Source organism: Scardinius erythrophthalmus (genome assembly GCF_964197995.2).
Source record: "Scardinius erythrophthalmus genome assembly, chromosome: 19".
NCBI lineage: Eukaryota > Metazoa > Chordata > Actinopteri > Cypriniformes > Leuciscidae > Scardinius > Scardinius erythrophthalmus.
The window spans coordinates 16,553,032-16,571,190 of NC_138239.1; the positions used below are offsets into that span (position 1 = coordinate 16,553,032).

At 37.2% G+C, this 18,159-nt stretch overlaps 1 protein-coding gene across 1 annotated transcript; it reads left to right on the forward strand.

Annotated features, from left to right (window-relative positions):
* Window positions 1-407: 407 nt before the first annotated feature.
* On the forward strand, window positions 408-18,130 carry lck (LCK proto-oncogene, Src family tyrosine kinase). The gene is made up of 13 exons (XM_081393773.1): window positions 408-678; window positions 3,654-3,757; window positions 5,660-5,723; window positions 5,809-5,899; window positions 6,045-6,146; window positions 6,666-6,769; window positions 7,102-7,251; window positions 7,389-7,541; window positions 9,707-9,886; window positions 13,778-13,854; window positions 16,365-16,518; window positions 16,661-16,792; window positions 16,880-18,130. Exons 2-13 carry the CDS (start codon window positions 3,659-3,661, stop codon window positions 17,083-17,085), a joined length of 1,512 nt encoding a protein of 503 aa, XP_081249899.1. The 5' UTR covers window positions 408-678; window positions 3,654-3,658; the 3' UTR covers window positions 17,086-18,130.
* Window positions 18,131-18,159: the final 29 nt, after the last annotated feature.

Consider the following 18,159-nt stretch of genomic DNA (forward strand, 5'->3'; position numbering starts at 1 on the left):
ATTAGGCCTACTCTGTAACAGAGCAAATGATGTTTGATTCAAAGTGAATCAGAGGCTTGATTTTTGTGTGTGCAAATGGGCACAAAGGCTGCTTAGAATAGCAATGTACGTAACACTTTTAAGCATGAGTATTCAAATGTTACGTTTTGTGGCTCTATTTAGAGTACAAGTACAAGCCAAAAACCCATGAGTGCCGTTAACATTTCCACTCTTTGACATAATGGCGCGACAAAACCAGGTGACAAGTGGAGTCCTGACCCAGAATCCTTCACTCCAATGACACCAGCTGCTCAGAGTAGTGTGCACCTGCTTCAAAAAATGTTAAATATCAGCTCAAACACCTCAACGACAGGAAGCTCTATCATCAGCTTGCTCTGCACCACTGTGGTGTGTGTGCGTGTGCGTGTGTGTGAGAGAGCAAGAGTGATGCTTTCACAAATTATGTGCCTTTGTTAAGGTGGGAAGTCAAACTCTGACGTGACTTACACAACTTGACACTTCAGCAGCACATGTCATCGAAGCACGCCGAAGATTTACAGATCTCGTTGTTTTGTTCGTAATCTTGGTTAAGATGCTCTGTGGAAAAATGTGTTCTTCGTAAAATATAAAGCTAAAGACATGGCAATGCCTGCTGAACTGGCCCATCACTGATATCAGCATCTTCTGTCAACAGAAAAGGTGAGTTTTACACTTGAGTCATCAATATATTGCATCATATTATAAGTTCACAATACTCATATGTATTGATTTTTAAACTTAAATGGTTTGCCGCAATCAGTTTCCTCAATCGGTTTGAGTTGAGTTAACTTGTTGGGTTTTACAGTGTAGCGGGTTGCTACTTTTTCTTCACTTAAATCGAGGCCCAGATGAATTTGAATGAGTACAGGTTATCAGACCGGTAGGCTTCTCTCGGGCAATCATTGAATGATTTATTGGATGAGACTTTTTTCAAGGTAAACCTAAAGCCTGAGACAGACTGAGATAGATGGGGCAGATTATACTACTTTAAAAATCATTTTATAAGGCTTGAAATATAAGAAAAAAAAAGAAAAGAAATCAAAAAGAGTTTGAGATGAGCTCATAATATTTGCTAATATATTTGATATTTTAATTTCTCAAAAAAAATGCAGCAGAACACTCAGTGAATTAATAATGTAAAATTTAAATGCAGGTATAAAATGTTACTATTCTGAAGCAGAAAAGTAGAGAACTGCACAGTTCAAATCGAAATTTCTAGAACACGTTTGCGCTGTCGGCTGCTTAGCGATTAAAAATTGTTAAATTTGTTATTTAATTTGCAAAGTAATTCACAAAGGAAATATGCCATAGTGATAATATAATGTATGTCATCACTGGTTGTGTTGTTTTCGTATTCGACCTAAAGGTCAGTCAAGAAAAATCGCATGATTTAAATTAAAATTTTGATTTCATCACTAGGGGTGATTTTGGATGGGGTTTTCACATAATATTATAACAGTAAAATAGAAAATGGCGGCATTTTTTCATTTTTTTTATGAAAATGGGATTTTCAAAAATGCTGGGGAAGCGATTATAAGAAGGGAAATCCCTGCCTTCCTACTAGGTAAAGGCAGTTACTTTAAATTTTCATTTACAAATTACATTCTTGCCATATTCCTAATCCAAATCAAACTATCATGATGTTTATGTTAAGATCATTTATTCATTTATTTATTTAGGGTAAGTGTCAGTCATAAAATAGTAGCTACACTACAATAGTAGCAGGAGAACCGCTAAAACATTGAGGTAAAATAAAATAACATAAAAACAACAGCTCTGTATATAATAAAGAAGGCAAAATCCCCCCAAAATTTTGGCTTAACTTTGACTGTTTGGTGTGAATCAGTGAAGTTTATCCCTCATGTCTCAACCTCTTGACCTCTGTTTACTCTCCAGTATAATGCTGAGACAGTGCACAGTGATATGTGAAAAACTTGTGATTGGGATTCCAGAGGTATTTGATATCTTTGACTTTATTATCGATTTATAAAACAACATTGGACCGCACTGACTATCCCTTTAAGTGATTAGGAACACCTATGTCATACAAACTATTAACTATGTTTGGTTCTTCATAAAGCAATCTGAACCCAAAACATTTGAGCGCTGCATCTCTCGAGACTCATTTGCACTGATACTGGTCGGGTCAGCTACAGGCCGGAGGTCAGCGGAAAGTCTTGTCTCTGTTTAGAGATCCTGCTTTGATTTGGGCTGTTCTCTCAAACAGTCCCAGGAGCTCACAGTGTTCAGTTTGACCCAGAGGGTTGAGCTTTTCCTGACCCAACAACAGTTTCTCACGGGTCCAAAGCCCACAGAGACATACACATTTGTGTTAGCACATGAACTCTGATTATTTGTCTGTTTAATGGAAATGAAAATGCTTTTGGGCTTGTGTGTTTACATATGGATAAACTACATCGCTGCAGTCTTACAAACACTTATGTACATGGATTTTTCAATGAATGTTCTATATTCGTAATGCAAAACACATAATGTTCAAGACAAGTGAAAAATACACCCAAATCGTTCACTAAGAAAACTGTCTGAAACTTATGTGTCTGAGTTGGAAAAAGGGTCTAGAATTCATTAAGAGGATTAACCTCCTTTACAGATCTGGTCCAGAACTTTGTGTTAAAACAGACAGCTTAACCCACGGACACAAAGAAATGGTAAAATATATAAACCGAATGGTTTTTGCTCTATTTTTTTCTGATAAAACAGGAAATACACTCTCCATTAATTCCCTCTTTGTTTTAAAGTGAGCAGTCCTACACATTATTTAATGTAACAACAGTAATTAAACTTAAAGAGAAAGCATGCCAACACTATAAAAAATGGCTGTGAAATCTACAGTTATTTACTGTAGATTTCACAGTAACATTACTGTATAAGATTTTTACAGTAGAATATTGTAAAGTTTACATCAGAGTGATACAGTATTTAAATTGTACAGAGAGAAACTGAATTTACAGTGATTAGCTGTTATCTACTGTTTATAGTACTGTATTGCATACAATACATAAAAAAACAGTGCTTAACTGTTTTTTGTATGTAAATGCAATTGAAATCACAGTATTTATTTTTTTCTTCTACAGTAAAACACTCAATACTGTAAATACAACTAAAATCACAGTGTTTAATTGTTTTTTATTTTACAGTGAATACACAAAATACTGTTAATGTAAGTACAGTACCCTTACTGTAAAACATATTCACAGTAACTTACTGGCAACAATTAGCCAGTAAGTTACTGTAAATACAACTAAAATCACAGTATTTAATTGTTTTTGATTTCACAGTGTATACATAAAATACTGTAAATGGAAGTACAGTACCCTTACTGTAAAAAGTATTCACAGTAACTTACTGGCTAATTGTTGCCATTAAGTTACTGTAAATTTTACGGTATTTTTTTTTACAGTGAACAAATAAAAAATATACACACAATAAATTTCAAAACATATTTATTTATTACCCATTTGTTTATTTAGCCACTACCCTGATTTTGTTTGCCAGAAGCTAGATCGATGCACTTATTGCATTTACGAATGTATATCCATGAATTTATTTAGGCTATATTACAGTCAGAATTATGATAGTTGTCATCTTCATCTTCCGTTTTCTCTCATTTTTAGTAAATATGGGGAACTGCGGCTCTTTTGATCCTGATGACGAATTCTCCTACCATCCAGATGAATGGTGTGATCAATGTAACTGTCCAAAGCCTCCAGTCAGTCAGGTACGTCTGTGTCTGCTAAAGAGAATATTATGGCACAGTTAACTACAATTCTTCTTTTTATCTTTTCACGTGAAATTTATATCAATAACCACTAAGTTAGATTATAATTTGGGTTAAACAGACGCTCGCGAAAAGAAATTGTAACCATAGCAACTCTTGGCTCTAGGATCCGTTTCAAAGTGGAAGGGAAAAAGTCTCGGCAGGTATAGCGACAAAGCCTACTGTGCTTTCCTTGTTTTCCACAATATTATAGATTTACACGTCACAAAAACACTATATTAAAAATTATATTTGCCATCATCTCCCATTCACCGCTATAGAAGTTTACACAAAATGGTGATTTCCGCTTCTGAGAACCTCGGAAATGTGAGAAGGGTCTATTCAGTGGTTTGTTATCTAAACCTATGTAAGATCGTTTACGGTTAGCCAGCTGTGCTAGTGTCGTTAAGAGATATTTAGCTTGAAGAACCAAGATCTCTGGACCCCACAAAAATTCTGGTAGGAATCCCCATGGGAGTCATTGAATAATTCACAAACTGAGCATTAGAAAAAATGTTTTTCAATTGATATATTGTTTCGGAATTGTAAGACTGTTAAGAGCAGGCAGGCTGTAATGTGAGACAGTGACAGAAGTCACTAAATATGTAGGGAGACGAGAGAGAAAGGAAGTGGTGGAGCCGTTCTCGACACTAAAGACATGCATTACAAATTTCTGTGGTTTATAACATAAGGCAAAACACAACAATGTCTCACAAAGTGCTACACAAAGCATTTTTGAAAAATGCCTTTAGCTGAAAGTGAAATTAAATATGTGTGTTTTCAGGTGATCTTTCAATATGAAACGGCAAGATGTTTAATTTAGTTGAGTCAAAAAAAAATTTGGAAAAAGATTTATGATACTGATAAACGACGACCTTTGGTTTGAGAAGGGGAGAAGATGAAAGTCCTAAATGCGGAAGCAAGGCCTATGTTAACAGACTGACAATCTCAGTAGATCTTCTAAACATGGTTAAATATGGTTGACCACTGACCCACACTCTTAAAACTGGTGTGATAAAAATAACTCAACCTGGGTTATTTTTTAACACATCTGTGTCTACGGCAACACATTTTGTTTTACTTTTAACTCAAGCAATTTGTCAGGGGATATCTTAATCTGAAATTGCCTGATGTTTAATTTAGTGTAGTTAAAAAATGTGGATAATTACTTATTTCATTTAATTTCTGATTAAATTAGGCTCGAATACACATTCTTTGTGGCTAAAACACTTAATTAAAATTTTGAATTAATTGTATCTGTTCCTTCTGTGGTCTGTCTGCGATGATGTGACTCTTTGTTTAGATGGGTCAACCCATTAAGGGTTACATAATTTGAGGGAAATGTGCCTTTGTGTTGGTTATCAATTGGAGACTAAAACTTCTAGCTATAAATCTGAGACACATTTCCTCGTGATTTGTTTTTAGATATTAAAGAGAACAACACATGTTGTTATTGCATAATGAGAATGACGGAATGTTTACTTATACTGTGGTAGTTGTTTCATAGGCTGTGAGAGAAGTAAATGAGAACATCTCCACCCTGTTTAAAGGGAAGTGGCTTTGTTTGGTTTATGACATTATTAAATTATTGACATTAATGAAAGGATCCAGATATTGAGTTTTGATATCATAAAGAGCTCATAAGGGAAATTGCTAATCATAATCAAATAACTAAAACTGCTATCCCTCAGTACATATACATACATATATATATAATATAATGATTACAATTCTAAAAACACAAATATTAAATAAGCTTTAAAAAAAGTACTTAGGGATAGCAGTTTTAGTATTTAGTTTTAACAGTTAATATTATTATTATTATTATTTTTGACATTGTGCTCTGTTCTCTCTCTCACACAGAACTTTGATCCTCTGATTCCGTATCCATCCCAGTACACGCCTCCACCATCATCTCCTCTTCCAGGTGAGATGATACGTTACACCTGTCCTACATTTTTCACTTTAATGTGTGTTTCAGATAGCTCACTCTTGTCATCTTTGTATTCCAGAAAACATAGTGGTAGCCGTATACAAATATGAGCCATGCCACAGTGACGACCTTGGGTTTGAGAAAGGGGAGAAGATGAAAATCCTAAATGCGTAAGCAAAGCCTATGTTGACACTCTGTGCCAAATTATCTAACATTGTTGACTTCTGGGTTTTTGAGAAGTTGAAATGAACTAAATGTTTCCCTGTTTAAATTTGTATGTGCTTAAAACACTGTCTGTATATGTGTGTTTCTTAGCGATGATCCTGAATGGTACATGGCAGAGTCTCTGTTTACCGGGCAGAAGGGATACATACCACAGAATTTTGTAGCAAAACTGAACAGTATTGAGACAGAACCGTAAGTAATGTAACGTTTAATTGCATTCGGAGCGCACACACATGTATACCCAAACAAATCCACAAATACTCATGTATATCCAAACATATCCACACAATCACAATTAAATGTATGCAGATCAGCTGCTGTGGGTTTTGAAAAGAAAAGTTCAAATCAACTTCCCCCACAATGAGATTTGGGAAATGACGTCCAAAACTGTGGCTGAAAGGTGATTCATTCAGGGTATCCCTTGTCGCTTATGACAGATCATTTACGGGGTGTCAGTAATGGAAAGAGAAGAAAAAAAATACTCCCACAATTCACACAAGTTTCTGAGCATCACTATGCTAAACCACTCCAGTACTTGCTGATGCCACATTTCTGCGTATGTTCAGTGTCTCTCTTCTGAGCGTGGATGAATTCTGAGAGAAACGCCCCAACCCTGTAACTTCAGAACAATTTAAACTCAAAATAAATGATCCAAATGAGATACTTAATGAGCCAAAGCTCTAATAAAATGACAATAATGTTGTGTTGCAGGTGGTTCTTTAAAAATCTCTCCAGGAACGACGCCATGAGGCAATTACTGGCCCCTGGTAACACGCAGGGCTCCTTCCTCATCAGAGAGAGTGAGACCAACCCAGGTGTGAAACAACTCATTGCTTCTCACACAACAACAAAAACACACACAAAAGCATGAGGCCACATCAGACCGTGCCACAATCCCATAGTCCTGATACCAAGACACATGACTAAATAAAATAGTAAATAAAATAATAATAATTTTAAATATTTAAACAAGTTATTGTGTCAGGAAACTTTTTAGGATAATTCAAGGGTGAATTTTAGAACATTTTCTACATGTCATTAACTGTAAAATGCCTCCGGTCTAGAAATTCTCAGTGTTGTGAAAGTAGATGTGTGACTGTACGTGCACTTGGCAGCCTCTGATTGTCTTCTTGTTCTGGTGCCTCAGGTAGTTTTTCCCTATCTGTGCGAGACCTTGACCAAACACAGGGCGACATCATCAAGCACTACAGAATCCGCAACCTGGACGCAGGCGGATTCTACATCACCACCAAGATCTCCTTCACTTCCCTCTCAGAGCTGGTCAAACATTATTCACGTATGTTTGGGTGTTCATATGTGCTTTAGACAAATTGCTTGTCAGGTTATTTATAAAAGACTTAAGACAAGTTCAATCAGGCTGTTTATAAGAGCTCAAATGAAGTGTTTGAGATTTGTTTATCTTTCTCTGTGCAGGAGAGGCTGATGGACTATGCACCCGCCTGGTGAAACCGTGTCAGACCCGAGCCCCTCAGAAGCCCTGGTGGCAGGATGAGTGGGAAGTTCCCCGTGAGTCTCTCAATCTAGAGCGCAGGCTGGGGCAGGGGCAGTTTGGAGAAGTATGGATGGGTAAGAAGCTTTTTACTTCCTATTTCTCAACAACTGAATTGAGTATTTTTACAGTGGGGATTAATGGTAATCGATTTAGTTACTTTCTTGATGAATAAACAAAGCATATTTTCACATATTTTTATGGACATTGAGACCATGTCAGACCACTTGGAACACCAGTATAAGAATACCCCCACCCCCACCCCAAAAAAATGCATTTCAGCATCCAGGTGCCTGGCCAGGTCTGTCTGTGCTTGTCTGGAAATGTTTGTGAGTGTGAGCAAACATTGTGAATTGGACCATCATAAAAGGGTATTGATAAACATGCATCTACAGGCTAAAGAGTATGTGCTGCTCTTTGAGTGTCTCAGCAACCGCCGGGCATATCATAACTGTAAATACAGTAAGCTTGTTGAAACGTTTGACAAATGTTCAGCATTGAAGTCAGTCAGAGCACTGTAAATTGGCAGATTCAGCATTTTGGTCTCACTCATCCTGTGATCTAAGACATTCATACTCATTCGTAACTCATTCGGCATTCGTAACTCACCTTGAATAACTTTTAAAGATGAATTTTGGGTGAAATTAACACATTTGTGGTAGCTATTGTATTTATCTATCTAGAACAGAGATTCTTAACCGTTTAGACCATTTTTTGTGTTGGACAAAATTCATAGCCCCGCCATATAGGCTAAGATATTTTCCTTATTTCTGATGTAATTATGACAAAGCTGCTTGTTTTCCAAACAGAAACTGGTAGTATTAATACAGTATGTTATAATACGTCATAAAACGAAAGTTCTTTTCTTCTCAATTGTGACGTATATCTGAGTGAAATAAACAAGAATAAATGTAGGGCGGGGCTTGATTTTGTCCAGTGAGAATTGATTGGTTTGTTGTGGTTTGCTATAGCTGTGATCTCATGAGTGACAAGTTGTCTTGGGGCCAGTCGCTTAAACAGTCACTAAGTTAAGACTGTGTCTGATGAACTAGCAATTAGTTAGGGCTAATCAGTCTTTCTTTTCGGATTCAAATTAGACCAATCTATCTTTTAATGTAATTGACCAGTCTTGAAGAAAAAAATGAGAAGACATTTGGTTCTCAGTGGTTCTCAACCAATGGGCCTGATCAGTTGAGAACTGATCTAGAATTATTAATTATGATACACATTTTTGTTAGTTACCAACAGGATGCTTCAGTTTTGTATACGGCCTACACTCTTTATGTTCATATGTCGAGATTTAAATGTGTCCAGTCTTCAAACATAAACAAACTACAGCAGTGAAATCATGCTTGTCTTGTGTTGACCCTAAAAATAGAACTATGGAAGTCACATCAATGCTTGAGTTTTTACCACTTCCTGTCCCTGGTTGCCATAGCAACTGACTTGTTATCATCACTGCCTGTCAGCTCCGTGACCACGAGAGCCCGCACCATAGCTCCCATTTTGTTTTTTTGTTTTTTGCAGTGAATGACTTTCTTTATTCAAATGAAAGAACTGTTCCGTGTAATGGGCCGTTCTGTTCATTAAACCTCAGTTATTTTCGTTGGTGAGATAACATCACACAAATCAAGCCCATAGAAATAAAGTCAACCGGTTATCAAGCAGTCAGACAATGTGAAGCCAAAGAAACTCAGTGAAGGAAAACATTGTGAATTTCTCACACAGCAAATTCTTTACAAACATCCTTGTGCAAAAACACTCTCATGATAAGGAAGTAGCAGTAGTTTTCACATGGCCACTTATTTCTAAATTATTTTAGAAGTATGTGATCCAAACAGAAAGATTAAATACAGACCTTAATGAAATAGTTTGTTTCAAGTAAATCATTCTTGGTGATTTACATTACACATTACACTTCTACATGTTTATTTTTGAGAATCAGATTATTGAGCCTAAAAGGGATAGTTCAAACACACAAAAAATAAAATTCTATCATAATTTACTCACCCTCATGTTCCAAAACAATATGACTGTTCTTCTGTGGAAAACAAAAGAAGAAATTTTGAGATTGTTTTTTGTCCATTTACAATGGAAATCAATGGGCATGGTTGGCAACATTTTTCTTTTGTGTCATACAGGTTTGAAACAACATGAGAAACTTGATGACTTGATTTTCATATGGGTGAACTACCCCTTTAAAATAAGACATAAATCATTTATTCTCTCTCTCCTTTTATAGGGCTGTATAACAACAACCGTCGAGTGGCTATCAAGAGTCTCAAGCCAGGTACCATGTCCATGAGTGCTTTCCTGGCTGAAGCAAACCTGATGAAGACCCTGCAGCACCCTCGACTGGTGCGACTTTTCGCTGTGGTTACACAGGAGCCCATTTATATCATCACAGAGTACATGGAGAACGGTGAGACACACAGATGCACTTACACACTCGTTCAAACAAAGGAGGGGAAAGTTCAATGAAATGACAAATCCTTCATAGCACTAAATGATTCATCCCTGCATTTCACCTGAACGAGCTTTACAAAACACAGACACTCTCATTGAGTGACTTCCGTTTAAATTTTCATCAGGTTTTCATGATCTAACAAGTCTGAGGAGTATCAGGGCCGTGAGCACTGTCTGAGCGTTGTTTGAGTGTGTTAAAACCCACAGCAGTTCAACAGTTGTGTCCGCTCTATGAAAACAAAGCTTTCTCACGGCTTTGAAGATACTGGCATCTCAAAATGCGTCCCTCAGTCACCTGAATGACTGTTTTTGAATGAGTATTTTTGAGGGGCAACTTTTTTCAGTCTCTTTCATTGACCGCAGTGTTTTTACATCTACAAACATGTGGTCTGCCTCTTTTTCTTATATGGATGAATGCACAGCCAGTGTTGGGGAAAGTTACTTTGAAAAGTAATGCATTACAATATTGTGGTACTCCTTTAAAAAGTAACTAATTGCGTTACTTAGTTACTTTTTTTAGAAAAGTAATGCGTTACGTTACTTTTGCATAACTTTTTTTCTCACCTGGGCTGGGCTTGTTTTTTTATAACAACATTTTTATATTGTTGGGCAAATGTAAAGACCCTTTCACACCAAAAGTGGAATAATAAGCCCCAGGCTGAAGGAAATGTAAATTCACGCGTGTACAGTAGAGGGCGCAGCTCAAGTAAACCTTTCAGCTGTGCTGCCATTCTGGATAATAGAAGAATAGGATGCAGGAGAAAAAAAGTTTTTCTTATACTTACCTACTTACTTAGATTAAAATGTATTGTCATTTTTGCTTCAGGTTTTACCTGAATCATCGAAGGTCTGAAGCAAGTACATTGGTCAATAAATTTAGATTAAATGCATAAAAAAAGTATGTTTTATTTAAAATATTTAGTTATTGGAGGTTCGCATAGTATTCTGATTCTGCACTGATTGTATTCATTTTGAGGAATACTGAGTTTTTGTGCAAGTGAGATTTAGTCACATTTAGTCTAGAACTACAATAACCATCATGTTTACACACAACGCCACTGCACTTCAGTTAATTTACCACTTTATTTACAAAATATTAATCTTAAACGGGCGTTGGACATATTTTATAAAGAAAGAACTAACCCTTCAATATTTTTTTGGGAAACCATGATACATTTTTTGGGGATTATCATTTGTAACAATGTAAAAGTTTCAGTCCATTTAATTTGATTCTTGCTAAATAAAAAATCACCTTTGAACAGTAGCTAGTGTGAATTTTCAAGATTAAGAAGGGACAGGGACCAAAAGTAAAATTTACAGATAATCTCAAACTTACAGTAAAACTCAACCTCTAATCTAATTATTTGGGGGGACATGTCCCCGTCAAGGTGGTTGTTACGGCCCTGATGTTTATTCCTTCATAATGCCAGTCATTGTTCACTAAGCGGTTCTGACGTCTCTCGTAACACTCTTGTAAATAGCATGCATGCAGAGCTTGTGTTTCATATCTGGCATTCCCACCTTGAGTGTTCTATCTAGAACATAAAATGACCCACTTCAGTTTTGTAGAACGCATGTCCAATTCCTTGTGTTTTGTGTCACATCATTCTATTTTAGTTTACTCAGGTCTGATGCACATTTGAGAAATTTTTATTTCTTCAAAACATTTTTAAACAATTTTCCATCCCTGTTACCACTCCTTTCTTCAATATTAGTTCACCCAAAATTGAAAATTCTGTCATCATTCACTTAGCCTTGTTCATAACCAATATGACCTTCTTTCTTCTGTAGAGCACCAAAGATGTTTAACAGAATGTTTATGCTGCTTTTTTCTGTTGTCAAGCTCAAAAAAGGCATAAAACCACTTCAAATGAAATGGAAAATGTTGCACAAGTCCTAAGGACTACTTTTATGGTGCTTTTAGAATCTTTCTGTCATTTTTGGAGCTTGACAGACGTTGGTTTCCATTCGCTTTCACTATACTGAGAAGTGCAGCGTGAACCTTCCTCAAAATGTCTCCTTCAGAGAGAGAAATGTGTTCCACTAAAGAAAGAAAACCATGCAGGTTTAAAGCACCATGATGAGTTTTTAAGTCTAGGTGAACCATTTCTTTAAACTAAAGGCTTGAGATGCTATAATATTGTTTGGTTCCCTTTTATTTTTGCGATATCTCCTGAGAAACCTTTAATCATGAGAAGCAAATGCGCCCTTACAGCAGTTTGTCTCAGTCAGAGGAGCTAAAGATCTTTATAGCTGTTGCGTTATGTTTCTCTAACTACTAATGCATAATAAAACCCTCATACAAACACAGCATCTCACTGCAACCTACTTAGAACAATGCACAGCACCATCAAAACAGGCCTCACATAGGGTCACAGTTATAGCGTGAATTCCATCACATTAAAAAGAGACAGAGAGCGAGGCAGAAAGCAGACGGACAGAGAAAGTGAGAGAGCGAGCGAGAGAGAGAGAGAGAGGAAAGGGCAGATACAATGTGAGGTATAGAAAGAAAGTCTTTGTTCCATAGGCTAGTATCGGGAATGCTTTCTAATTCAGAGCCAACCCAGAAACTCACTACAACAAATCAGACTCATAAATGGCAACCATGGTCACAGGTGTTCACAGAAAAGACATCCACACCCTATCTTTTCTCTTTTTAACGCAACAATAGCACCTTGGGTCGTCATCACGAGCGTATCGCGATGCACGGTATTCCATATGTAACCCAGTATGTATTGTTTGTTGGTCTCATTGCCCTAAGAGGACTGTTGAGCCTCCAGAATGTCATATTGACGCCGACAGTAACAAAAGACTCTTAAGAGGAACAGCCACGTTACTACAACGTCAGCGAGCTGATGGCAGAGCTCGTGAATGCTCCCGCTTTGTGTTCCCTCTTAAAGGAAGCTGATGGAACACTATGCTCAGCTTGTAAACCTCCCAATTCTTTGTTTGGAATCCATGTGATGTGTTTAAAAGTCCAATTGTTGTCTGTGTTGTTATTTTAAAGAAGAGGTTGATATGCCCCTTTTCCACCCCTCTGTCATTTTAACAATGGAGACAATGACAGAATGATTCAAAAACACTGGAACTTCATCTAAACTTAACCCACGACCTTGAATTTTACACCCTAATGCGATCTGAGATCAAAGGAATGTGTACGGCGCATGATATTAGAGTTCCTAACGGGGCATTTTCCGCTGCACCTTTGTGGGAATTTCCTTCAGGGTCAGTCAGTTCTTCTTTTTCCAACACAGCCTGTCGTCTCAAAAGCAACAACTTTGGCCTTTAACATTAAACGTCTCAGCGACTGATCCAAACTGGCTACACTAATTTCCTGCTGTTGTTATGTTCTAGTTCTTGGATCTAATCTGAGTGCCGTTGTTTTCGCTTCTCGGTAACTTTAAGAAGAGCTTACAGAACGTTTTAAGCACCAAAATAACAGCATTCATCCATCTGCTGTTTCCTTTTGCCTTTGAACTAAAATGACTGATGGCGAGAGCGTGCTTCCGGTAACATTCAGTTGTGGTAAAAGCGTGTTTAAAAAAAGGCTGCTGAAGACAAGACAGAAGACTTACGAACTATAAATAAAATGTGTAAAAAGATCGAAGCTTTTTTGAAACATTTAACCTTCTATTCAGACTATTGCAGTGCATGCCGGGAGTGGAAAATACCCTGGTCAATCTCACTAGCGCCAACTAGTGTCTAGGTTTCATAGTTTCAAGCCAATTTAGTTATTCAAGCACATTTAACATTTTTTGGTTTACGGTGCAAAGTCACTAAATTCTGTCATAGCTTGTTTTGCTGTATATAAAATATATGTATGTTAAAATGTCGTGTTGACTTTTAGGCAGCCTGGTGGATTTTTTGAAGACTCCAGAAGGATGTAATTTAACCATCAATGCGCTGATCGACATGTCCGCCCAGGTAGGCTGACCATATCATTTTTGGTGGGGGTGGGGGTGTCAATACTGCGCTCAAAACATCAGGGGTGAGACATTTGTGCCCCACAGGAAACAAACTGTCCCAACTTTCTACTTATTACAAACTCAAGTCTACATTTCAGACTCTTGTATAGTCCGTTTATAACTCATTCCTCTATTTCACCGGTCTCTAAGCTGGTGACGTCAGCATTACTCAGCAGCTGTTCTGCTTCCTAATCTTATGGTTAACAATGAGCACGACTGTGTGTGCTGGAGCAAGTCTAGACTTTTTAATACAACAACTACCCACACCAATCTATAAACCGACTAGATGAACAGACAATATAATGTGTTCACGTATACTGTAGAAAATAAATTCTTACTTTACATTTACATTCACCGGGCAAACATACAGTTCTTTGACTGTTTGCAGGGAAATATTGTACACATAGATTGTGAGGACCTGATTTAGGTCACAGTAATTCAGTAATTAATGACACCCCATACTTAATTGAGAATATCTAATTACTATGGGAACAGTTCTGGCTGGAACGGTATGTAGAATCTGATAATCTGAGTCCATGAACTATTGACATGCAGACTGTAATTTTCTTAGTAGAGTTTTCGCTTTGATTCAGCTCTGGGTTTACTCCTAGAATTGACTGATTGGGTTAAAAATTAGGCTATCAGATGGTCATGATCACTCATGGTATGAATGTCTTTAATAGTGTCTCATGCGCTCAGTGTGTAAGTGATTGGAGTGTGAAGATGAGAAAACACTGACGTTTTTGAGCAGTGTTGGAGGTCAGAGGTTCACAGGGATCATGTGACACGGGATAGATGTTAGGAGATGGACTCTCTCTTTCTTGGTAATGTGAAGAAACGATGGTATCGTTTTTCAAGATATTCAATGAAATTTTGGCGGAGAAAGGATAAGGGAAAGTGAGAGATGGAATGTTTTAAAGCATTAAAAATAGACGTTTTGCTTTAGGGATCAGCTTAGATGCCGTGTGATATTTTTCAGCTATTCTTCTCCATAAAGTGAATGAGATCATTTAGGGCTTTTAAAAGGTCCTGGCGAAATGACTACTTATATACTTACATGCCTCTTATCAACACACAGACACAGACATGCCCGCATTTATGCAAAACTGTCAGGCACTTTCACATTAAACCAACAGGTTTTTGACGGTCTATGTAACACTTCCTTGAACAAGCATGCACATGGTGTCATAGTGCAACATCCTCTATAAAAAAAACAGTACGGCATTGCAACAAATGCAAAATCACACTATCATCATGCATCATTCACCCATAACGCATCTGCACACACACACACACACGATAGTGTCTGGCCACTATCACAGATCACAGTCTAATTTTATGTGAAAGAGTTTTAGAGCATGGCAGGAACACCAAAGAGCTGATCTGGGAGAACCATTGTCCTTCCCTCTCATTCTGCGCATCTGGGTCAGAAATAGCAGACCTCTGAGAAGCTCAGCAGCCATCACTGTTCTGAGATCAGTCAAGACTTGAGCTAGCTTAAACATGGGGAAAATAAGAAAGATGATGCACCAGGCATCAGGAAGTATAGCAGCAAACCAACCTTCTGAATGAAACCTATGGGTTTGTGCTGGGTGGAGTGGAGCAGTGGAGGTTAAAAGTCAAATCAAAGGAAGTTAAAGCAAAACCCTCCCTGTTTCAGGAACTGACCTCTGTCTGTCTGTGCAACGTGCGTTATGTTCGGAATTAAATACTTGCCTACTGTGTACGGTTTTGTAAAAATAGTATGTGAAACTTTTATGCTACAATAAACTGTTATAGAATGCAATATTGTTGTCACTTGACCATGTTGTTGCACATTCCATCATTTACAAAAAAAAAAAAAAAAGGAATTTAATACTTTTATTCAGCAAGAATGTGTTAAACTGATCAAAAGTGAGATTAAAGGCACTTATAATTTTTTTTACAAAAGATTTCCATTTCAAATAAATGCTGTTCTATTGAACGTTGTTTATCAAAGAATCGTATATCACGGCTGCTATCAAATCAGCTTTGTCATCACAGGAATAACTGACATTTAAAAAACATTAATACAAAAAAAACTGTTGTTTTGAATTGTAATAATTAACAGCATTACTGATTTTATTGTATTTTTGTATAAAATGAATGCAGCCTTGGTGAGGGGGGTAATTAAAATAAAATGTTTTACAGTCATTTGACTTTTCTAAAATAATGATTCAAGGAGGAGATATAAAACATTTTTTAGCAAATATTAATTGCAGTTTTTTTTATTCTGGAAATAGAAGGTCAAGTAAAGCACAGCGCATTGTGAGATACAGCATCTAGTGCAGTATTCTCTATTATATAAACCAAATGTCGTATGTCATCTTAGTATTTCATGAATACTTTGCATGTTATACATAAACACTGCAGAAATAATTGCATGGTAGTATGCTATTCTAAACATAGCCATAAATCACACACTTATTAACACTTTACTGCTCCCTGCAGGTCGCAGAGGGAATGGCTTACATTGAGCAGAAGAACTATATCCATAGAGACCTGAGAGCTGCCAACATTTTGGTGTCTGATGAGCTCATTTGCAAGATCGCTGACTTTGGCCTCGCCCGCCTCATCGAAAATAATGAATACACTGCCAGAGAGGGTAAGGTAGCATCAGCTGACCATGCTTTGTTCTGTCAATTTACCTTAGGATTACATCACCACAGTATCTCCGTATATGCGAGAAAGTCTGGCTGCTAAACTTTAAAAGACACCTAAAAATATGCCTTTTAAAAATCACACAGGTGCAAAGTTTCCTATCAAATGGACTGCACCTGAGGCCATAAACTACGGCACCTTTTCGATCAAATCGGATGTCTGGTCGTTTGGGGTACTGCTGACAGAGATTGTTACTTATGGAAGAATCCCATACCCAGGTAACAAACCAGCTCAATGTGCTTCCTGTTTGACCTCATTTTGCCATATCTCAGAATTTCTTTTCACTGTTACTCCTGATCTTTCAGGGATGACAAACCCAGAGGTGATCGCAAACCTTGAGAGAGGGTACCGCATGCCTTGCCCCGATAACTGCCCAGAGGCTCTCTATAACGTCATGAAACACTGCTGGACAGAGAGCCCAGACAACCGGCCCACCTTTGAGTACCTGCGCAGTGTTCTAGAGGACTTTTTCACCGCCACAGAGAGACAGTACCAGGAGCAGCCCTGCTGAAAAGATTCATCTTATGAACAGCAGAATTTGAAAAAAAATGACAGCCCATGGGGTCACATTAAAGACTCAATGTTGTTAATGAAATATTTCAAAATACAGTTTTAAGTGTAGTAAAAAGACAAAAGAAACAGACATTTTGATGAGAATAAGCCAATGATTAACAGTGAAAATGAAAATTGGGTCATTAATTACCAGACTTTCGTTCATCTTTGGAACACAAATGAAGACCTTTTTGATGAAATCTGAGCAATTTCTGTCTCACAGTTGACAGCTTTGATGCTTCAAAAAGATCATAAAATGAATCCATGTGAATTAAGTGGTTTAGTCCAAATTTTCTGAAGACACTCGATCGCTTTATGAACAGATTGAATTTAGGCTTTTATTTCACATATAAACATTGATCAGCGAACAAAAACAGAAGCTCAACCAAACCTGATTGACATGCGAGCTTATGTGGAAGCTCAAACGTGCTGCGTAACACGAGAATGAATCTCATTGGTTGTTGCTGAAGCTCAAACGTGCTTCTTAACACGAGAATGAATCTCATTGGTTCTTGCTGAAGCTCAAACGTGCTGTGTAACACGAGAATGAACCTCATCGGTTCTTCTCACACGTCAAGTGAACATGCTTGAGCTTCCGTTTACCACAAATGATATGTGAATAAAAGCCTAAATTCAATCTGTTTATCATATAAAACAATTTTCTCTCTTCAGAAAATTTTGGACTAAACCGCTCAATTCATATGGAGTCATTTTATGATCTCTTTATGAACTTTTTGTAGCTGTCAATGGAGGGACAGAAATCAAAATGTTTGGGTGAACTATACCTTTTAACATGGATTTGTGGAAAAACTTTGGCTACAATTCATCAGTTGTAAGTGTGCTCTCAATGCATGAGTTAATGTCCTGCTTTGTGTTCACCCTTTGAGCTTTTAGCATTTCTGCTTTCTGTGCATTCTGCTATTTTACTTGTCTTTTTTTTTTTATAAATAACTGCATCATGAACTACTGAACCAGTAAAACAGTCCAAGAGATAAATTGGCCTCATGCTGTCTCGTTTCATCTATTTAGACAA

Bases quoted from the DNA above. Each gene is read 5' to 3' on its own strand.
- lck (XM_081393773.1), top strand. From the start codon at position 3,659: ATGGGGAACTGCGGCTCTTTTGATCCTGATGACGAATTCTCCTACCAT. The intron at 5,900-6,044 runs GTAAGCAAAGCC...TGTGTTTCTTAG, and splicing joins AAGATGAAAATCCTAAATGC to CGATGATCCTGAATGGTACA. The intron at 7,252-7,388 runs GTATGTTTGGGT...TTCTCTGTGCAG, and splicing joins GCTGGTCAAACATTATTCAC to GAGAGGCTGATGGACTATGC.